The sequence below is a fragment of the Sphaeramia orbicularis genome, chromosome 3, assembly GCF_902148855.1.
Source record: "Sphaeramia orbicularis chromosome 3, fSphaOr1.1, whole genome shotgun sequence".
Classification (NCBI taxonomy): domain Eukaryota; kingdom Metazoa; phylum Chordata; class Actinopteri; order Kurtiformes; family Apogonidae; genus Sphaeramia; species Sphaeramia orbicularis.
The window spans coordinates 35,838,782-35,862,873 of NC_043959.1; the positions used below are offsets into that span (position 1 = coordinate 35,838,782).

Consider the following 24,092-nt stretch of genomic DNA (forward strand, 5'->3'; position numbering starts at 1 on the left):
TTCTTCCCCTTTCACATAGACACTCCGCTAAAATCCATAAATTAAGGAAATTAACTGATGGGGCCCGGGGCCACTTTGTAAGCTATTTAAATCTTTAAATTTACAACATGCCTGCATACTTCATGTAATTGAACTAACTCCAGGCTTGTTTCCTTTAATGAGAAAAAAAAAATCAGTTTCCCCTCCGGTTTGTACCTCTGGAAACAACAAATCTGTGCCAGAGGCCATGATGGGAGTGCTCTGAGGTCTGTCTAATTACCAAGACTTGGCCTGCTTCAAGGAGAAATGCTTTCTCACAGTCCCACCAGTTCTCCTGTCAGATTTACCAGTAAAATCATTTCATTTCCTGTTTCAACTTATTGCACAAAGATACATCAAGCCCTCAGAGGTAAAAAATAAATATGACAGCAACACCAAACACAAACATGAATCATAATATCCTGTATTAAATCAGGAAAATTTGCTGTAACGTGTATTTTTCTTATGATAAATAACACAGGAGGTTCCCACATAGTGATTCTCCTGTACAGTAGGTTACATTCAGTGATTTTTCTGTGGACCAATAATAAGTTCCTACACTGGTTGGCGCCAAATGTCAAGAAACCAACATTATCTACACCTCTCTGTGAATTCTGGTATAGAGTAGGCCTAATTACTGGGCTCTCTGTTGCATCAATTATTCACAGTTATTTACCCGCAAATAAACAAACATACAAATAAATAAATAATCATCTTCTTGGTGTGAGCACCTGCTTGACTATCTGCTTGACTTGGTGTAAAAGTGGCGCAACAATGACGCGCTCCGTCAATGGCATTGTGTTTTTACATGTGAAAAAAACAAAAACAAAACAATAATCAGGCAGAATGTTATTTTCCAAAAAAAAAAAAAGAGAGAAAAAAAAGGAAAGGAAAGGGGAAAAAAGTCTGGAAGCTGCCTTCTTTCACTGAGGAGTGAGGAGGGTGGGGGGGATTCTGGGCAGATATCTCCATCTAAGCCCTGCGCTATAATTGAAATGGCGCATTTGGCTGCAGGCAGGTTGTGAGGGCGCTTTCTGCGGCAGCATGCATGCATGTCCATAGACGTCATTTGATTTTAATGGCCTGCAGGAAATTTGGCATTACAACTCCAGACATTAAGGCAAGAGAGGGAGAGAGGGGAGAGAGCGATAGAGGGAGCGGGCACACGGGGAAAAATCACCGCATGAAAGATATTGGTTCAAGGATATCTCTTCATTTTCAACATATTTTTCTTCTGAGACTTTATCAACAAGTTACTGCGCCTTTATTATATGTTGCCTGAGTGAAGGACTATGGCAGCTCGCCTGGCTTTAAACTTTAAATTTAGGCTGGAGATGGAGATGGAAATGAATGCCTACTAGCTGGAACTGCCTGGGGAACTATTACATCAGACGAAATGACAATGATTAAAATCTGTTTTTTGCTGCTCTAAATCTATTGAGCGACTGGCAGTTGCCTGTTAGGATCCCCCCCCCCCCTTCTAAATCACAACTTCACAGCGTTAAGGGGAACGGTCTACTTTTGCCGGAAAAAACATAAGATAAGTTATTATATCTCAGCAGTCATAATTTCTGGAATAGGGGGGTATCACGTTTTCTTCCTTGAGAAAATTGCCTGGGCGAGAGAGTGGAGTTGAGCTAATTGTAGCCTAATCCCTGGCCCAGAGGCGCTTGGGCAGCCTGGAGCAAGAATTTTCTTTTTTAGCTCTGCTCTGTTATTTAGAGACGGATTATTGGCTTTCTTCTTCTCATAACAAACCACAGGGGCAGTTTCATTTAGGCAAAAAAGGCAAGAGAAGAAGCTGAAATACGAAGCAGGATTCCAAGACGAGCGCACATTTTTACGCGTATCCAAATAAGAGCATAGAAGGGGAAGGAGATCATCTCATCTATGTTCAAGGTAAGGACGCTTCCTGTGCGCTTTGGTACAAAGAAGCTCGGTGAGGACAGGTCGAGGCAGCCTTGCAATTGAGTCTTTTTTTTTTTTTTAAAGCCACAGAGACTATTTGCAACCAATCCATCCCGGTTTACAGCTTTAGTGTTTTTTTAAAAAAGCAGTTTTGTGTGGGATATAGAGCAAAGAATTGGTTTTTTCGTGTGTCAGTATAGGTTTCGTGCTGGAGCTGGATGGTGGTGTAGTTGTGCCAAACTCGGGTGCATTTGGAGAAAATATTTGTGATTGGGGCAGACAACAGCTGGGACTGACCGCCGGTACGGATTTCCTCTGGACTCCCTACAATGTTTGAAACGGTAGGGTAAAAAATTAATCTTATAAAATCCTTTGTTTTGTGTTTTTTTACGCACAGTGCATTTTAGTCCATACAGTTTTTCGAGTAGTCAGTCACGGAGCTAAGAAGGAAAGAAGAATAGGATCCTGCTCGATCTGAAGTGGGTTCCCCTGTTTTCTTACAGGGTGGACAGTTAACACACGTGTGGGTTTTATTAAACGGGTGATGAATTACATATGTCTGGATTTTGGCTTTTAATTTACAACAGGAATAAGACGCCATATTGAGCATTTGGCAGAATTAAGCAGAGCGCAGGATTGCAGTGTTTGTTTGTTTGGTGGAGGATGATTATGTCAGATATGTTTCCGATCAGGATGGGGTTTTTTTTGTATATGTGTGTGTTTTCGATTTATGACTGTGTTAATAGTGGGTTATAATAGGTGTTTCGTGGATGCCTTGGCTGTGGAATGGGAAGTGCGCGGTGTGAACAGACTGGGGGGTCAGTGGAGAAAGGCAGAAACGCAGCAGCTATGATGAGAAAGTTCATGCCTTTACAGCTACTCTGATTTTGTGGAGGAATTTATCATCCACGGTGTGTGTGTCTGGGAGTGTGTTTGGAGTAAGGAAGAGGAGGAGGAGGAGGAGGAGAGGGGGGGGGGGGGCTTCAGGGGAGATTTGTGCATCTTTTTGCTCCTTAAATGTCCACGTATCAGAGTACAAGTACATGGGACCGTCCGTTGTGTACCCTAAACTTCTTAAGTCTGTCCAAGTTTTTTTTTTTTTTTTTCCTTTCCTGGGATTTGCAACGTAATCCCGTCCTCCTGTAATCGTATTAAACGAACACGATACTGCTGTGAGGCGGGCAACACCCTTGTTAAAAAATAAAAAAAAAAAAAAAAAAAGCTCCAGTCTCACTTTGTGGCTGAAGGCACCAACAGATCAGAGCCTGAGGGCTGATCTGGCCACATAAAATGGAATAAAGTTGGCCTATGTGTGCCAAAGCAGGCTGCGTAATTGTGCATCATTTCAGCATTTTTAACCCAAATTAAACAGTTGCACCTTAAACTTTTTAGTATTGTCATATCTGATCATTATACCACATGGAACCTTCTTAATCTTTAACCCATTCACACTTTTAACACTATTACGCACTATTGCTTTTACGCACCAAATCCATCCAATGTGCCCAAACTACTGTACCTGCATGCCCTCCTGTTGGCCAGCAAATAAGTCTGAGATAAATGCCTCCAAGATCTCCTCCTCTTCCTCCTCCTCCTCCTCTTCCTCTTCCTCTTCAGCAGACTGTATCAAATGGCGGCGTAACGAAACGAATCCAAAATATTTTCTTTTTTCATTTTTACAACCCTAATCAACCTCAGCTCCGTCCTGGCCTCGCGGTGCACAGTCCCATTCAACTCCAGTCAGGTTCCTCAGCATCTGCTCCTTGCCACTTTCTCTCAACTTATTGCTGTGGTTCAGAGAGTTTTTTTTTTTTTTTTTTTTTTTTTTTAATTACTCCTAAAGAAATATTTCAATCAGAATATTCCTGGTATTGAGCTGCAGAGTGATGGTTTTTGGCTGGTTTCTGGTGCGCAACAGCATGTCCATGTCTTTACCTGAGCTGCTTCTGTGTGTTTAAAGTTATTTCTCATGTGCTTTTAAGACAATAACACAAGTCAAACACATGTCACAAGTATTGACAAGTGGTTAGATTATTATTATTATTATTATTATTATTATTATTATTATTATTATTTTTGGATGGGGGGGGGGGGTGCGTGAGTGTGCGTGTATGTTGTGTGTGCGTAAAAGAAAAGTTGCACCCCCTCCTCTCCCTCCTCGCAGTGTTTTCTTGCTCTCAGATTGGTGGTTGGTGTGTCTGGGCACATCACGTCTAACACATAAGGCGACCTTTAATTAGAATATTGCAGCAGCAGTTTGTTTTATTCCCCTGGAGGCTGACACCTAGCATTCCTCCCTCTTTCTCCTTCTATCTGTCTATCTCTCTTCCTCGCTTTTCCCTCTCTCTCTCTCTCTCTCTCTCTCTCTCTCTCTCTCTCTCTCTCTCTCTCTCTCTCTCTCACCCCGGTTCTCTAATAAGCATCCTCCTATCCTCGCCTCCGGTGCTGCATGAAAAGATGCAAACATAGGCCTACTTAATTAGAGCGGTGGCAATAATTTCCAGGCTAAATATGCGACCAGACAGACATGGAAGTGATCTGATACCATTCAGAAAAGATACTTTGTGCCTCCCTGTGTAGGATCACCGACTTTGAGTGTTTTTTTTTCCTTATAGCTTTATTCCCATGGCTTTTCTCTACACTTGCTTTCAGGAGGGAAGAAGCATGTCACGGCTGTCTCTGACCCGGTCCCCGGTCTCTCCTCTGGCCGCTCAGGGGATCCCTCTGCCGGCTCAGCTGACGAAGGCGAACGCCCCGGTGCACATCGATGTCGGGGGACACATGTACACCAGCAGCCTGGCGACCCTCACCAAATACCCAGACTCAAGGTAAGACCCTTCCTCTGCTCTCACACAGGAGTTAGTTCATGCATTAATTCCTATTTTGCACAAATATTAACCCTTTCATGCATGAATTGTGAGAACCTTCATCAAGATTTTTTTTCTTCAGTGTTTTTATTCCTCCTTAGGCATGAAAAGAAACAATGTGATCAAGTTTTTTTTTTTCTATGGAGTTACAAAAATATTCATGCATTCAATTTTTGAAGAAAAGAAACATGTTTGAAACCCAATATCAGAAAATGATATGAAAGCAATGAAATAAACAAAAATGTAATGCTGCTAATCTGATGTCTTCTCACATTTTAACATATTCTAATACTAGTAATTACTCACTTCATGGAGATAATATGCAAAAAAAAAAACTTCTTGTCTAACAAATAATAAATGATTTACACTAAAGCATGTTACTGCAAATCAGGTTTATCAAGAACAGCAAAGTTACAGTAATGTTATGAATGTCAGGGTATGATAAGTGTCCACTGTGTTGGCTGATATGAAATTAAAACAACAAAACCCATGAATATACAAGAGAACAGCTGGAAAATAACTGTCCACTGGAGTGACTTATGCATGAAAGGGTTAAGGAAGTTTTTGTGCGTGTTTGTAAATGTGAGTGTATGTGCAGCACATTTAGGGTTTGTATAGCTCAGTATTGCGTTCTATCCGTTGTCAAATTACTACATTATATTACTGGTGTTTGTATTAATTAACTCTAATTGGATTTACGCTGTTGACAAGTCATTTAGCTGCCTGGCATTAGGATAACTGCACTACAACTTTAATACTGACAATTAGCCTCAAAAGCTGTAGTTTCATATCTTTTGAGAACATTTCTCCCACCCCTCATTATTACTTTTCTCTCATAGCTTTAAAAAATAATGAAGCTGATTGCTTTTGTTTGTTTTTAGGCGTGATTATTTTTAATTGTTTAATAAATGCAAATACCTCTGAGGCTTATTTTATCTCCTTTCACACAATAGTTGGATTCTAAAAATCAGCTGCTGTCAAGCTGGCAGGCACAGCACCTTTCACATGTTGGTGCGAGAGGGATTATGTTGAATTTACATTATATCTGCATGTATTAGTACTGTTTTCCGTCTTTTTTCCCCTTTGAAAGTAGAAAAAGGTTGTTGATTCTTTGCAGGAAAGGCAATGACGTAAACATCTCAATTCCTGTCATCAAATTGGATTAAAATCTAACCCACAGTGGTGTTAGATATTGATTTTCACTGCTGTTTAAGAACCAGCACTGACTGTCATTAGATTTTGTGGTACATATCCCAATTTATGAGAGAATATTGTTTTATCTGTTGTTCCTTAAAAGTAGAAAACATCTCCTACAATAGGCTGGTTTGAAATGGTTGGCTAGGAAGGTGACTTCTGTGAACAAACATAAGGTCTTTATTTTTGATGCATTTTTTATTGTAAGATTTAGTCATGATGCTTCAGATTGTGTGAGAGCTCCTGGTAATCCACCTACCACTTTATTATGTTTTTAGCCTCCAACCATAAACAAGGTGACACCATCGGAGGTAGAAGTGAAAGCAAATATACTTCTTCAAAACCATGTTAAAAATTCTTTGTTCCACACTGATCGCCACTATGTGATTATTCTTCTGTCTTTAGATGCATGGTGTTTTAGACCCTCTTTGGTTTTCCCTCAAAAACAGTATGTCATTCATTACATTATTCAGCCTCGGATTCTGCACCAGCTGACAGGTTCCCATGTGGGCCAAGGTAAACATATACCAGGTTGTTAGAAATTCTGCCAAATTGGCTACAGGAAACAATCCACATAATCCCCTGGTAATAAAGTCTTGATATTCATAGAGTCCGCTGACAGGAAATCCCTGACAACTCTCCTTTTATTCCTGACTGTAAGATGTCATGAGAAGTATAAAGCTCATCCCAGACAAGGGTTTATGCTTGTTTTCGTTATTAAAACGCTTTTCTGGTAACTATGACTGTGTTATGCTGAGTTTATCCAGTAGCCACTACACAAGAGGGTTTCTAAAAGCTTAACGTAGAGCTACTTTTTTGGGATCTGGGTGTCATTCAAACTGCAGGAACCCATTTAGACATTTAAAGACTCGTCATTTGCTCCATCCATTTGGAAAAGCTGATTTCTCAGTTTAAATCTTTTTTTGCTGTACAGTTGCCATGAGGTTTATTTTAAGGGTTGTAACTTCACAAAGAGGACATTCATCAGAGGGCACATACAGGGCACCATGCAAATGTAGTACAGTCACGTCACAGCACCCAAACAGTGTTTTTACAGTGAGAGTAAAGACCGGATATCAGTGAATGTTGGTGGTTGGAGTGCTCTTTCTTCCTCTTTTCTTCACACATGCTCTTCTACTCTCTCACATCTCTCTCTCTCTCTCTCTCTCTCTCTCTCTCCTCAGTGTACAGTTGGCCTCGGGGCTCCACTTTCCACTGGAGCCAGTGAAAGGAGGGGCCCTTTTGTGTGAATTAGGATAATGGCTGACAGCAGAAAGCAAAACAATTACACTGGCATTGCCATATAGATATATACATAAATATATATACACTCCATAAGGCTACATCCAATCAAACACCATGGCAAAACTGGAAATGTGACCATTTAAAGAACAGGGTTAAAGAGTTTAAAGTTGATGATTACTTTTAATAGATTGGCGCTAAATAATGCAGCGTGCCAAGAGAAAGTTAGTCTAGTTACTAATGTGTGGTTATTCATCTTCTTCTGTGTGGGCCATATTAAGGGACAGGGGTCATGAAACTTTGATGCACACTCTGTGTAGCTCTCGGAGAGGACAGTCTCAGCAGTCACTTGAACAGAAGCTGAGGAAATTAGGGGAAATGTTCCAGAGACAAGGAAACTATTTTGAAAGGGCCGATGGACATTTTTCTCTGTCCAGAGACGAAAAATCTGTACTGACTTCATGCTTTATTTTCTGCTGCAGCACATACTTTGCTGCATGTATAGTTCACCTTAATCAACACAGAAAACAATATCACATCAGTAATATTATGATGTTAAAATACTAGTTAGGTTTCATTATTTTAATTTTAATGTCAACCCTCATTGCTGTTTTAAACATGACAAGTGTTAGCGGCTAAAAACTACATTTGAGTCAACTCTTCATCACTTTTTAAAAATTTTTTATCATTGGAAAGAACAATAACGATAATTAATTGCAGTTCTGCAAAAAAAACTATCAGTTATGCAGCTCCAAAATAACAGGAACAGGTTTAATGAACTGCAGATAAACACTATGATTGTTATTGTGCATTTTGTGACTAGAGTCGGCTGTTTAGGTGAAACATTAACACATTCTGATGCAGCTCCATTATCAGTGAGTCATTTATTCTCGTATCATTATATGGTTCTGGATAAGCAGGCAGTCTATTTACGTTGGGCTTTATTATTGGTGTTTTAGTGTTGAAATGTGAGGTATTAGGAAACAGAATTCAGAGTCTTTAAATACATTTGTAGCCTGTGTGAAAGTTTTCTTTTTCTACGTTTGGTTTGTTTGGAACCCACCATTTATTGGATATTTTTGCTTTGAGAAGCCAGTGATGTGTCTAATCCACTCTTTTGTGATGCCAGACCCTGGTCCGTCCGTGTGTTTGTTTCACTGTAGTGAGTACGTCTTGCCATTATTTATTGTCCATTAGAGTTTTAGTTTGTAGATATTGTCTGTTTTTAGTAGAATCAGTGTTACCTGCGTTGGGTTCTCCCACCTCCTGCAGACATGTTTCTGCCAGCTCTTCGCCGCTGGCTCGCTGTTACTGCAGCATCGAGCATCCTGCCAGATATTGCCCACCTACTGCCCCCCTGCCTGCCCTCACTTGGCACCGCTGGGGTGGGAGATCTGAGCTTCTACTGTCCTTGATAACCTCCTACACCCACAACCTCCCTGCTTCTCCTTGACTTTCTCATTCTGTGTCTTTTTCTGTAGTCCTATATTAGATTTTTTTCCTCCTATCTGTGTTTTCTCTGTATCATCTTCTCATATTCTGTTTGTTTCTCTCTCTGCATGTGTTATATTTTCCCTCTTTTCCTTTCCTTTTTTTTGCTCTCTAGTTTCCACTGTCTCTATTTGTCAAACCTCTTTCTTCTTTCTCCATCATTCTCTTTGTCTTTTGACCCACGTGTCTCTTCACCTTGCTTCTTAATTTCTATGTACCCTTTTTCTAACTCTGTACCTGTTCAAAAGCTCCCCCTCCCTCCAGTTCAGGGATTTAACTGAGAAGGGAAAAAATGAGGAGACCAACACTGAACGAGAGGGGGGGGGGGGGAGAGAGGGAAGGGAGTAGAAGAGAGGGAAAGAAAAAGAAAAACAGGCAGCATTTTAATTGCTTTTTAAAAAAGTGGAGATGAAAAACAGAGTTAGCCCGAAGGGGTATGGTGAAATTCTAGCTGGAAGAATTGCAAGACCATATGAGAAAGGAACACCTCGGGCAAAACAGGGAGATGAGTATTGGTTTTTTATAAAGCATTTTGCATCGATTTCCAGAGAGAAAGCGAGTAAGGCAGAGGGAGAAGGATGGAGAGTGAAAGAAAGAAAGAAAGAAAGAAAGAAAGAAAGAAAGAAAGAGAGAAAGAAAGAAAGAAAGACAGAAAGAAAGAAAGAAAGAAAGAAAGAAAGAAAGAAAGAAAGAAAGAAAGAAAGAAAGAAAGGATGGTGAGAGGACACAGAGAAGGAGAACCATCTTTGCTCTGCTTTTTCACACAGTCAAGTCAAAGAAAAGAAACAGGATGAATTTGATGTGATAGTTTCAGTGTGTTGAGCAAACAGATACCTGATAGCACCATTGAATACAAGCTTTCACACTTTTACAAAGCGGAGGGTTGTAATTGTAAATTCAGTAAAATGAGTTTGTGAGTGAGACGCCAGCCCTGCTGTTTGTTCATTGACATTCCCACTGCGACTCCCTTCCAGTGTCTTGTAATAGAGTTTGACAATGCTATTGCTGAGGCAGTGTCGTTGTTTGTGTGTGTGTGTGCGTGTGTGTGTATGTATTTGTGTGTGTGTGTCACTGGTCCGTGTGTTTTCCAATAGGTTTTACAATTTTCTTTGTCATACAACTTTGTCAGCCGGCGTAGAAGCTGTTACTGTGATTAAAGAGCTGATTACATCAAAATGATGATAATAGCAGCATCGCAGCGCCCTGCCAAGAGCTGTTTCTAAAAAGACGTTGGAAATGTTCAGTGAAACCGTTAAGGAGGTTACATGCAACAGATTTCTTGTGTAAATCACTATTATAGCTTATTTACACTGCAAAGGCATTCCACATTCCTCTACCGAAGAAGACGAAAGGTTTGTTTTAGAATAAGTCTTCAACACGTTAAAGAAAATGACTGCAGTTCACTGTTACATATTTGTGCTTCCTGTAATTTAGAACTAGTTCAACAAAACACTAGTATGAAGCTACATGCTGAATATTTTAGAGATCCCAAATGTTGAAAAAGAGAAAACTGGTTTTAATTATTGAAATGTAGAAAATGTAGCATTTGTGGAGGAGAAATTATATGACCAGAGAGATAGAGAGAGAGAGAAAAAGACATGCAGGTAAGCATCAGGAAGAGCACACAAAGAGGAGGGGAAATGAATATCTGTCTGAGGGTATCTGGAGGCAACAAGATGTGATGAAAGTTTAAAGATAACAGCAATTTCCAGTCTTTGCTTTGATGAAGCCCTGTAGCTAACATCAACTAAGTCCTTAATCTTGCAGTGCACATTGAAAGGGTTAACCTTTTGAAGCTCAACAGCAACAAGTGTCTGATTATTATGACACAGTCTTGTCAACATTTGGTAGAAACTGAAATCCTATATGTACCTCCTGTTTCTAATAAATAGAATTTGGATTACTGTAGTTAAGTTAAGCAGGTTCTTTAATGTCGTTGTGATATATGTTTTTTTTTTTTTTTTTTTTTTACATTCTTAATGGAGTCATACTGAAAATCCTATTATTTTACCTTACTTTTACTGTACATATTATATATTCCATATATCTTTTATTCTTTTTTTATCACTTCTTACCTTGTGTCTCAAATGTTGGCTGTCTGTTGGGATGGGTCAGTGTGTTTTTACTGCTGTCATAACCAAATAATTTCCTGAAAGGGATCAATAAAGTATCTATCTATCTATCTATATAGATATGGATAGACCATAGAAGGTAAACGTGAAGATGTAATTTGTGTTGACTTCATTAGCAGATGGTCCAGTTTCAGAAGAATATATGTATTATATGATCACCACATTATTTCTCAAGCAGATAAATTGTAAATCTAGCATCTCATAGGGGAACTTAGTCTTTATTTATTTTTTTGTCTTATTATTTACATGTTCAAGTTTGCATCTGTCATCACTATTCACTATTACTTAGTCTTAAAACATCAAAAAATTGGGTGAAAAAAGCAACTACATTTTGCAGTTTTTTAGCCATCATAACACCAAGATATTTAATTTATTACTAAATAGGAAGAGGAAATACAGATCTTGACATTATTTTCATACCTGTACAATGATTTATTTGTTTTTTTTTAATCAATTATCTGACTGATAGTTGGAGCTTTTGTGTCTCAAGAAAAAAAAATCAAGCTTTTAATCACTAGCCATAAATAAATATTTAATAGTATCATGTAAGCGATGTAATTTACATTTTTTTTTACATTCTTAATGGAGTCATACTGAAAATCCTACTTGTTTACCTTACTTTTACTGTACATATTATATATTTCATATCTTTTATTCTTTTTTTATCACTTCTTACCTTGTGTCTCCAATGTTGGTTGTCTGTTGGGATGGGTCAGTGTGTTTTTACTGCTGTCATAACCAAATAATTTCCTGCAAGGGATCAATAAAGTATCTATCTATCTATCTATCTATCTATCTATCTATCTATCTATCTATCTATCTATCTATCTATCTATCTATCTATCTATCTATCTATCTATCTATCTATCTATCTATCTATCTATCTATCTATCTATCTAGATGTGGATAGACCATAGAAGAATATATGTATTAAATGATCACCACATTATTTCTCAAGCAGATAAATTGTAAATCAAGCATCTCATAGGGGAACTTAGTCTTTAATTATTTTTTTGTCTTATTATTTACATGTTCAGGCCTGCATCTGTCATTGCTATTTATTATTTAGTCTTAAAACATCAGAAGATTGGCTGAAAAAACAACAACTACATTATATTTTGTTTATTACTAAATAGGAGGAGGAAATACAGATCTTGGCATTTTCATACCTGTATAATGATTTTTTTTTTAATCAATTATCTGACCTTTGATTATCTGAGCTTTTGTGTCTCAAGCAAAAAATCAAGCTTTAAATCACTAGCCACAAAGAAATATGTAATACCATCATGTAAGCGATGTAATTTACATTTTTTTTTACATTCTTAATAGAGTCATACTGAAAAACTAAAATATCTTGGTCCAGATGTCCTCCTCACATTACTGCACCGCCCTTCACCATTTCCTACCTCTGTTGCATTTCCACCTTTCTGACAGATGGAATAATAGAGCTGTAATGCTACTTTCATGCCATTAATTTCTGTAAGTACAAGCAGCAAGCGTGTGTGTTGTTGTAATCTCTCTGCAGAAGGGACACTTCAAACAAGTCTGGAATGGAGGAACTGTGCCTTAAGCCCCTTGTTTCAACCTGGGATGCTAATGCATTTCAAGCTTAGTGCTAATAAAATTGAAAAATAAATGGAGGGTAATTGTTTCATGCATTTGAAGGGAGCTGGCTCATTCCATTTTGTGTGCATGTGTGTTTGTGTGTGCGGCCGTCTGCTTGCGTGCGCGTGTGTTTGTGTGTGTGTATTTCAATTTTCAGAATCAGTCGTCTGTTCAATGGCACCGAGCCCATCGTGTTGGACAGCTTGAAGCAGCACTACTTCATAGATCGGGACGGCGAGATATTCCGCTACATTCTCAGTTTCCTCAGGACCAGCAAATTGCTCCTTCCAGATGACTTCAAGGTATAAATTCACACCACAACATACTGTATTGTGTGTACTTGTCTGCTCCATCAGCTTGCACAGTTTGAACAACATAACAACATGAAAAGCTGGAGTTTTGTAAAACCATCTGCCCAGATAGGGGTCGAAACGCTAACATTGTGTTAAAACTCCTTTTCTGGCTCATTTTCCATGAACTTGTTTGCATTTAATAGCTGCATATTTTCTGTGCTGTTTTCACAAAGTTCTATTCTACACCCACCCACCCTCGTATTCAACACATGAATTACCTGTAGACTAAGCATAAGCAGCAATGAATACACTTTGGGGTAAAAAAAAAAAAAAAAAAAGTAGAAGGACTCATTTGGAGTGTACAGTGTTGAGGAGGTAAAATGCTAACTGGTTAACACTGGAGCACAGCCCAGCGATGTGTGTATGTGCCAAAGCCGTGAGCTGTTAGTTTTCACTCCGAGTGGTTTCTATACAGGTGAGTCCAGGTGAAATCGCCTGTATACCCTCTGCTCTGCTTCAAAATGATGGACTACCCCCCAAAAAAAGAAACTGTCAAAAAAAACAAAAACAAAAATGAGCTACATCGACATTTAGAAGGTGATCTGTGAATGGAATTGGTTAAAATATTACTAAACCATTGCTCATGAAAATGTACTATATTTATTTTAGTCACTATTGAGATGTTCAATGTAAATTCAAAGGTTGTTATATCAAAACAGAGTAAACGAAAGAAAAATTGAGTTTTTTAGGAAAATATATCATTAGTTGAACATAAAAACACCTTGTCTAGAACCAGTTATTTATCAACGTACGTGGGTTTTAGTGGTGAATACATTTTCCAGAAGATGACGATGTTTGCATGTTCACTACAAAGCCTCTGAACGTCCAAAAGGGTCACATCTGATACCGGATAAAAGCTAAGATATTCAACTTTCCTGAATTATTTAGATGTACTCATAGGACTAGTGGGTCAAAAGTTGATAAACATTATAGATCAGTAAAAATTATTGGTCATCAGTGGCTGTTTAGATGTTTGAGGGTTAAGTTGAAGGCCATTTTTCCATTGTTTCCATGCAAAATGAGCAGGAAGCCTTTTCACAGTTCAGCACAGACCTTTTGACTTTTAGAACAAATATTAAGAATAAATCCAGAGACCAAAGTTTGTAGCTACCCATAGATGTCAACTTAAAATAAAAATGCATAGATGTGTAAACTGTTTTCAATACTCTATACTCCATAAAGTGAAAAATATAGAGTAAATTTTATGGGAAATAAACTAATACACTGTTGTCCGTAAAGTTGGAATAATTTTGGACACATTCATCTTTTTATTCCTATTTATACATATCAATTTTAACCAGGTACAATGATTACATGCTAAGTTGAAGTTGGATTTCATTTATTAACCCATAAAGACCTAGTGGTACTTCTGTGGCAGCTCCTACATTAATTTTTCTCTTTATTTAACCTTTCTTAAGTGATTGATCACCATGTATTATACTATTACCTTCTGTAATTTTGCATTTTTTCAATAAAAATCAGGTATTTTCCTAGATTTCATTTACTGATCATGTAGATGTTCATAAAAGCTCAGATTAAAGTTGAGGGTTATTATATCAAAAATAGAGAAAACTGAAGAAAAAAGTGACTTTTTCAGCAAATATATCAATAACTGAATGTAAAAACAAGCATCTCCATCCACTGTCATTTCTTAAACTACATGGGTTTTGTTGGTGAATCAATGTTGTAGAAGATGACAGTGTTTTCATGGTAACTACGGAGCTTCTCAGTGTCTAAATGAGTCATATCTGATGACCATGAAAAGATGACAAACTCTATTTTACACCAATTATTTACATGTATTGATAGGATTAATGGATCAACAGGTATTAAACAGTTTAGATCAGTGGATGGTTTTGATCGATGGTGACTGTTTGGGTCTTTAGGGGTTAAGAATAAGTCACATTGTCACCATCTTTTCATGAGAAGAGATAAAAAATATTTGATTCCAACTTTATGGTAAATAGCGTAGTTAACTCATTAAAAACGCGTTAAACACTCTGACCATACTTCATCACAGTAACATACCTTATGTTTTTTGTGATTATGTTACTAACAAATGTGCAAATTCAACAAAAAAAACAAACAAATTAGAACTACACTCTTAATGTGAGCACCACGGAACCGGTCTAGACATAAATACAGCTACTTGTAAGCCATCATATTCTGATTTTTTTTTTTTTGCAGTAAGATTTGTTCCAATGGCTTTACTGATCTTGTACTGTCTGGACATGTGCCAGATGACAGAATTCTACATGGCAAAAAGAACCAAAATCACAGCTGAGTGTTAGGAGTGTATATTCTAGTTCTATTACTGAAGCTAATACATTCATAAAGGGATGTAACATCATTGTGGTCAACTTTATGATCAGTATCCAAATACCTTTTTAAGTAACTGTAGCAATTACAATGATGTCACACACACCAACATGCTCTATAGTTATGGACGCATGAATCTGTGGATGTAGCCACATGCACATCACTCTTTATTGGTCACTTTTGGGCGGCCATGGCTCAGGAGGTAGAGCGGGTCATCCAATAACTGAAGGTTTAGTGGTTCGAATCCTGCTCTGTCCCAGTCAGTCTGTTGTGTCCTTGGGCAAGACACTTCACCCTTCTTGCCTCCAGTGTCAGTCACACTGGAATGTTTGGTGGTGGTTGGAGGGGTCAGCCTTCCCCAGGGCAGCTGTGGCTACAAGTGTAGTTTACCACCACCAGAGGGGGAGTGTGAGAGTGAATAAATAATGGCTCTTTTAATGCTTTGAGTGCTCGAAAAAGCGCTATAGAAATCTAATCCATAGAAAATCCAATCTATTTATTTGTAGGCCACACACCTGGCTCTAGTTTTAGTGTTTGCATGAAAGAACTTAGGCTACGTTCAGACTGCAAATCTGATTTTTTTTGCCCATATGTGACCTGTATCTGATCTGTTAAAGACAGTTTGAACAGCACAAACCCGAATTTTTCAAAATGTGATCCGATACGTATCCGATGTTTTGCAATTTGACTTCAGTCTGAACGGCCAGGACGCATTCATTCGACCTTTACATCATTAAAATGCAATCACCATCACAATTCCGTGTCCCAGGAGGAGGAGCAGCGGGAAAATATATTTACTTCTGTGAGGTCACGTATTATGTCAGGACCTCTTTTTGCACATGCGGGTCACTTAAGGTTTGCATTCTGTTCATACTCAAATCTGATAGAAGTCGCATTTAGTGTGTAATATGGACAAGTACACAAAAAAAATCTGATTTCACCCAAAAATCTGAATTGTGCATTAAAACCTGTTGTCTGAACATAGCCTTAGTCAGTGCAGATGCCGTACATCCAAAATGTTGCTACACTAAATGGTACAAAGCAAAACAAATGCTGCCAGCCTTCCAGTCAAATATTGTTTAACCAACAAAGAGTTCATGTTTTCTTTATGCCAGCAGCTGTTAAAGGAGTATTAATGGCAGGTATCGAACAATAGGTATTATTTATCAGAGCTGTGTTAGAAAATCGTGCTGTAGGCTGTTACCAAAAACAATGAGCAGGTATGAGAGTAAACCAAATTAACCAGATACATGATGTAAAACCAAAATAATAACCTGGAAAATTGAGACGCAATATTGTAATACTCAGATTTGTCACTGCGACATCTTTTAAATTGTACACAGACGTTTTTTTTTTTATAGAAAAATAATCATATCACTAGTAATTTTTCCTCCATGTGACTATATGGTGTAGCTGTGTATATATTCTGCCTCAAGCTCCACCATATTTAACCCATAAAGACCCAAATATCCACCGGTGACTAAAAATATCTACTAATCTAAAATGTTCAATAACATTACACTCACTAATCCTATGAATACATGTGAATAAATGGTGTGAAATGCAGTTTGTCATCTTTTCATGGTGATCAGATATGACCCATTTGGATGAAACACAGTCATCTTCTACAACATTGTAAAACTACAACAGTAAAACCCATGGAGTTGGATCAATGACAGTGGTTGGAAACATTGGGTTTATGTTCAGTTAATCGTGGATTTGACTGAAAAAGTCAGTGTTTCCTCAGCTTTCTCTGTTTTTGATAAAATAACCTTCAAATGAAATCTCAATGTGATGATTAAATACATGATCTGTAAAGTAAATATAGGAAAATACATGTTTTTCAATGAAAAAAATGCTAAATATATAGGATAATATTATAATAAATGGTGATAAATAACTTACGAAAGGTTAAACATAGAGACAAACTTGGGAACTGCCATAAAAGGATTGCTGGATCTGTATGGGTTTAGGGTGTTAGTCAGTAATATCATTTCCTTTGTGTATTCCACTCTTCTTTTATACTCCACCTTAACTTTTGTGACCTTTCCACTAGGCTGGCGCTTGTTCATCATTCTCTAAGAGGGAACAAGGCGAGGCCAAGCCACACAGCGCCAGGGGCAAACTCTCCAGGCCTCACGGATAGTCTGAACAAGAGCCAAACCTCAGACAACAGAACATGACATGAAAGCCCTGCATATTTGGCAAATGATGGCCTGACTCAGTACCGATTAGTTTTTCCCTTCTTATTCATGCTTTCCCTCCCTTTCTGTGAAGTCTTGACAGTCCAATCAGGCACCGCAGTCAAAGAGAATGCAACGGACTTCATTGTTTCAACTCATTATGATCCCTCCATATAAGCCAGTGTTGATCTGCATACCTTTCAATTTGCGTGAAGCCGGGGAAAAAAAATGCAAATAGTGTGAGGCGGAATTGAGCATGTCCTTATCTGAACACAATCAGGCTTGCCGTCGCCCGAGGGCTGGGTCTGTTCTGCTGCTGGCAGCCACGGCGCTGTGTGTTTTGCTAAATCAATGTGAAAGTCTGAGCAGAATAGAAAAAGAAATTTTTCAGACTACATCAGTGGAACAAAATATTCACTATTAATATCCTCCCTCATCTCATTATTCAAACTACAATTAATCACAACAGTGTAAGCAATGCTCAGTCATATTGAGGGTATGGTTATAAAGCGCTGAGCGTTAGCGGCTCCTGCTTTGGTTTATTCAGGCTTTTCTACTTCACTTTAAATCAATATTGCCTTGTTTCTTCAGGTATTAAATAATAAAAATAAGAAAACAGAGCTAATGTTAGTGCTGTTTTCTTTTTCACAAGGCTGGATGTTATATGAAAGTCAGTTGGATTTGTCTCTGGTGGCCTGTTTAATCAACCTCCACTTGTGTGGGTTTAGGGTTTTTTTTTTCTCTGACCAAAACATACGGTAGGTTTTTGAGTCCTCTGCAGCCCTCATAGTGACAGTTTCCATCATTTACTTGTTCTTCTTCTCATTCTCTACCTCCCTCTTGTCTCTCCCTCCCTCTGTCCTTCCCTGAGATGTTGCCTTGCCGATGGGCGATCAGGTCGGATCATTATTTTGAAGCTCAAACGGGCTGTCTGGACACAGGATTGGGGGATGAATTGTCTCGTAGAGCTGGCAGCAGTAGCAGTAGCAGCTCCAGCAGCCAGGACGGAGCTGTTGGCCCTGTCTCCCTCTCATCCTCACCTCAGCGCTTAGGATTACTCTGTTGTTTTCTGCGCTGCTCAGAATGACTAAAGTGCCTTGCAGACAGACCCCTGTTAAAAACATATCCATCCATGGCTTCAGACCTGTGAAGGATGAGGAGCTACACTTTGATACAGAGAGCTGCCTGAAGGGGTGCGTCTCAGTATGAGTTTTGTCAGCTGCACCAAGAAGGCCAGGAGAGAAAAAGACAGGGAGAAAGAGAGAGAAAAAGGGAAAAAAGGACCCGCTCCCTCCCCTTTTCACATTCTGCAATCTTAAATATTAGACCGTCAGCTTAAGATGTGTTGCGTCAACGCTTCATACAGATGGAGTTGTATTTGGGTGTCGTTCACACGCCTCAGATGAAGGCGCAGTTTAGATGAAGGGGGTAAACCAGAGAGGGAGGCTTTTCAAGGCCAAATAGTCTGACAGAAGCAGCAGGGTTAATGAATATGCTGTTTGCTGCCATGCTCTGTTTCTGTACCCAGCAGTGGTCCAGAGAAGGGAAGGGGAAAAACTCTTTTTAGATCAGGGCTCCCTGGCGGCTTCAGCACCCACAGCCACAGCCACCACTGTTGCACTATATGAAACATATGTTGTTTCCACAGTACAAACACACACTGGCTCACTTTTCAAGGGCATTTAAACTTTACGCTGCACAAAGATAAACAATTTCGATCTGCGCTGTAATGGTTTTAATGTCAATCGAATTGCCATTGTGTGTTTCTGCAAACCACCGATATGTATGATCTCAGCGTTTGTGAGATAGTATGTTTCACATCAACGTTTATAGACATGTGTATATGATCATGTAGACTTTTTACTGCTACTCTTTTTTTTAAGCTTTTGTCTATATGTAGGAGGGGGTTGGAGTGGATGGCAGAAGTACAAAATCTAAGACAAAGCCACCAGAGATACAATTTTGCATCACAGCTCCCATAGGTGTTTAAGTTTAAATAAGAAATCAGCTTTGGTTTAGGGCTGAAACTAATTATTATTTTTCACTGTCAATTAATATGTCAGTTATTTTCTTAATCATCTCATCCGTAAAATGTTAGAAAATGTTGCTCAACAAGCCAAAGATATCAAGTTGACAATCATCATAAATTATTGTTACAGTCACTTGTAAAATCAACTAATCATTGTGGATCAATTTTGGTTCAAATGTTAATAAATTTGTGTTGATGTGTTTGTTTTTTGTTGTTGTTGCTGGGGGTTTTTTGTATTTAACTAAGTCCTGGTGTCTTTCTCTAAGTCAAACCAAACGCTGTTAGTGCCTGAATTCAACAATAAAAATAACTAAATAGTTACATATGAATGCAGTTTCTGAGACACATGGTTGTAAAGCGCCATGAGCCATTAATGAATCTACAAATGTTGATGTGAGATGTATTTTTTGTTTAACAAATATTGACATTTTATGTATCTGTGGTTTTCAGAAACAATGGCAACATTTTATTCAGACGACTGGGTTGATGAATGTCTTTTCAGTAAAAGAAGCTAAAACCGAGAGCAAAGGAAAGCTGAAAGTTTGACTGACAGTGATGACAGTTCCTAAAGTCAGAAGGAATTAAACCGTCTTTCTTTGTCACGGCGAGACACTAGAGCACAGATTTATTAATTACTAATTGTTTAGCAGAAAGATTTGTAGTGTTTAGGTATAACCCAATTAAATCTCACTCTAATAGGAGCTCAACATCGGGACACAAGCTTCATTAACATTAAATTCCCTCCATGCGAGGAATACATTAAAATCCTTCTTGGCTGATGATTGTCCTCATGTTCACTTGCACATATCTTTTCCTCACCTCCTGTCTGCCTCCAATAGCGAACCTCCATCTCCCTGCTTTTTTCTATGGTAGCCGTGAATGATTGTGCCATCTGGTCTTGTGGGAAATTAGAGGCAAGAGCACAGGGGCAAATGGCCCCCAGCAAGCCCTGCCCAGGAGGGAGAGGCAGGCAATCTGCTGCAGACTGACTGCATACAGGAATGCACCATCCCACTTCACTGAAGCCCTACTGACGGCCTTTCTGGAGTTAGCTCACTAAAACATGCTAAAGGCTAGCACAGTGCTGCCAAGAGCTACTGTGGAGGAAAGCAGCAGCAGCAGCACGGCTATGCTTTGTTTATGGAGACTGTGGTCCTGCTGATCAAAGGCCATCACTGATCTTGGTTTATTGTTCGTCTTTCCAGAAGATGCACTACACGTTAAGAGCAGAGATGTTCTATACTGCACTGTTTTTATTATTATTTTGAACAAACACGGACAGTAAGGGTCATACATGAATATTTTTGTGTTTCGATACGATTCTTTATTTCACTGAAATTAAGTCAAAAAACCTACACTGTCGAATTTTTAAACTGAAAAACACTGTGGAGGTCAAAGACATAGATGTTTTTCACTCCATAATATGACTATATAAATATCTGTGGTATCCAAGATGCACAAAATAATCTCTAATCACAAATATCAGTATGTATTGTATGCTCTCACAGCCCACTGATATGTCTAATCTGAACATTTCTGAACCACAAAAACATCCATTTTGATCTGTGTATGTCAGCATTGGAATGTTTTAACAGCTCATGATCCTTTTCAAACATGTTAATATTCATCTGTAGCTGTAAACAGTTTTTATGGTGGATTTATGCACTGACAACAGTAGTTCAGGGTTACAGAACAGTATCAGATAGTTGGTTTGATATAGATAAAGATAAAAGGAAAGTCTTTTTTGATATTTTTATGTTGTGACTAAAGCAGGAAATTAGCCTTGGCTAAAATCGTGGGTATTGGCACATATTGTGTTTATTGATATGCACTGTCCCTTTGAAAAAAAACTTCAAATAAACTTCAGCATTTACCACCAAACCACAACCTTTTCCTAACATTAACCAAAGCACTTTTATTTCATAAACCTAAAACTTACATGAATTGGGATCTAAACTCCAGTCTCTGTTAACTTTTGATGGACGGAAAACTTTACTTACTTGCTGCTCTTTAATTTCCTCATTTGTTCCAACTTGCATGCCTGTATTACCTTAAAGGTCAAAGTGCAGATGCAGCAGGATCCATGCTCTTGCAGTAATTACAGGTTAAGTGTCTGGCTCAAGGACTCTTTGTCATTAGTTCATTAGTTGCTTTGGGGCAAACATCAGCAGACACAAAAATATACCATCTGCTGCCTTCCTAAAGCTGCAGTCAGATTTTGTATCCATATATGGACTCTAGTTTGGTATGTTTTTGTCTTGTGTGGTTTTGTCGACAGATGTGTGTATCAGTGCATATAGGTTAATATTCATGACTCCGTGTTTATGTTCTGTGTGTAGGACTTCCACCTGCTGTACGAGGAGGCGCGTTACTACCAGCTGACACCTATGATCAAGGAGCTGGAGCGCTGGAAGCAGGAGCGTGAGCAGCGTCGGATGGCGCAGCCCTGCGACTGCCTGGTGGTCCGCGTCACACCCGACCTGGGTGAGAGGATCGCTCTGAGCGGCGAGAAGGTCCTGATTGAGGAGATCTTCCCCGAGACAGGAGACGTTATGTGTAACTCAGTCAATGCTGGCTGGAACCAGGACCCAACGCACGTCATCCGCTTCCCCCTCAATGGCTACTGCAGGCTCAACTCTGTCCAGGTACCACACACACATCAACCTGTTCTGTTATGGCTGGTTTTATGAATGATCAACAGTTTATAATGATAACTGTTGACCATGACTGTTTTCTAATGGCTGGTAAATACGACTTCATGAAGTAAAGTAAGTCAATTTTATTTATAGAGCACTTTTCACAGACAGAGTCACAAAGTGCTTTATCAAATCAAATCAAAATCAAATCAAATTTACAGAAACCCAACAGAATCCCCCAGGAGCAAACACTTGTGACTGGTGACAGTGGTGAGGAAAAACTTCCCTTTAACAGCAGAAACCTTGAGCAGACCCAGACTCCTGAAGGATGGCCGTCTGCCTTGACCAGTTGGGGTTAAAGAGCGAGAGTAAAAGAGGAGAAAAGAGAGAGCGATAGAGATATAGAGAGACTGGGGGAGAGGGGGGAGGTAGGGGGAGACACATGGAGTACATGTAGACACAATACAATATTAGACAATTTCAGATTTTATATTAAATGAAAAAGAAGCATCTTTGTCATGTATTGTGCTGGGAATATATTGATTAGACTGCCTTAACACAAAATAAGTGAATAAATTATCTTTTTTTTTAAAACATTTATACAATATTCCAAAACGTGTACACTGGAAAAAATCTAAATCTTACCAAGTGTATTTTTCTCATTTCTAGTCAAAATATCTCATCACACATAAAATAAGACATAATCACCTAAAGAGTAACTTTTCAGTGAGTTATAAAAACTTATTTTTAGACAATAGATCTTGAAAATCTTATTTCAAGAAATCTTATCGAGATAATTTTCACTTGTTCCATTGGCAGATTTTTTTTTTTTTTTTTTTTTTGCTTGAATTAAGCAAAAAAATCTTGAACTATCTGACTGAAAAATTACTCACTCACTCAAAAGTCATTCACTACACTTGGTAAGATTTTGATTTTTTCCAGTGTATCATTGTGTGTAAATAGACTGTACCTGTACAGTAGACTTAACCCTGTAAGACCTAAACAGCATCTACTGATCTATAATGTTTAATAACCTTTCAATCTTTAATCCTATCAGTTCATGGAAATAATGCAGGTAAATTGCAGTTTCTCATCTTTTCATGGTCATCAGATATGACCCATTTGGATGTTCAGAGGCTCCATAGTGAATGTGGAAACGCAGTCTTCTCCTATAAAATTGATTCACCAATAAAACTCATGTAATTTGACAGATGACAGTGGATGTAGACGCTTGTTTTCACATTCAATGAATGATATATTTTGATAAAAAGCCACATTTTCATCAGTTTGTTATAATAGCCTTAAGATTTACTCTAAACTTTTATGAACATCTACATGATCAGTGAATGAAATATAGGAAATCACTTGATAGTCACTGAAAAAGGCAAAGTACATATGATCATATTATAGTAAACAGTGACGAATCACTATAGAAACAATAAATATAGAGAAAAAAGGATTTGGATGTCACCACAAAAATAGTTCTATGTCCTTAAGGGTTTACCTCTTAATTTCATATTTTAAAGATGCTTTCTTTAATGCATAACACAGCCCAACAACTGCATTTACAGTTCAGCTCACCCTTTGCCCTGCAAAAAAAAATATAAATCATATAAATAATTTTCTCTTGTATTTCTCACACACGAGGAAAGTAGACTCATATAAGCCAAACTGAATTAATGTAAATGAGCCTTATTAAGTCATGTTTTCATTTCTCATATGTCTAAGATACTGAAGCTCGTGGATATGTATTTTTGTGTAGGTGTTCTTTTCTTTGTATTTTAAAGACAAACTGAGAACTTTACTCATCTGTAGGTGGAGGACTGATTCAGGTTGATATCAGGTTCAAACTGGAAATCATACAGATAGTAGGCAGTTGTTTAGCTGCACATAAATAAACACTCATTACTTTTCAAACAAAACATTCATATTCATAAGAATTTTGCATATATTAGTTCACCTTTTTGCATTGTATAATATTATAACATGAGTGATCATCAATGCAGATTTGACAGACAGTACATATTAAATAGTGTTTTTAAGGGTTAGAAACTGCAGCACAATAAATGGCAAAGCATGAGTACATTTAGAAATATAATTGACAGTACAACATAC

General features: G+C 38.2%; 1 protein-coding gene across 3 annotated transcripts in view; it reads left to right on the plus strand.

Annotated features, from left to right (window-relative positions):
• The first annotated feature begins 1,033 nt into the window (after positions 1-1,033).
• The window catches only part of kctd15b (potassium channel tetramerization domain containing 15b), a 37,926-nt gene continuing 14,867 nt past the window's right edge, over positions 1,034-24,092 (plus strand). Inside the window, exons 1-5 of one of the 3 annotated variants that reach the window (XM_030129477.1) lie at positions 1,034-1,917; positions 2,127-2,267; positions 4,579-4,754; positions 12,615-12,759; positions 21,681-21,986. In XM_030129477.1, the coding sequence (XP_029985337.1) occupies positions 2,256-2,267; positions 4,579-4,754; positions 12,615-12,759; positions 21,681-21,986 (639 nt within the window). In that variant the 5' untranslated portion in view covers positions 1,034-1,917; positions 2,127-2,255. The other 2 variants (XM_030129484.1, XM_030129473.1) reach the window with 2 other exon arrangements.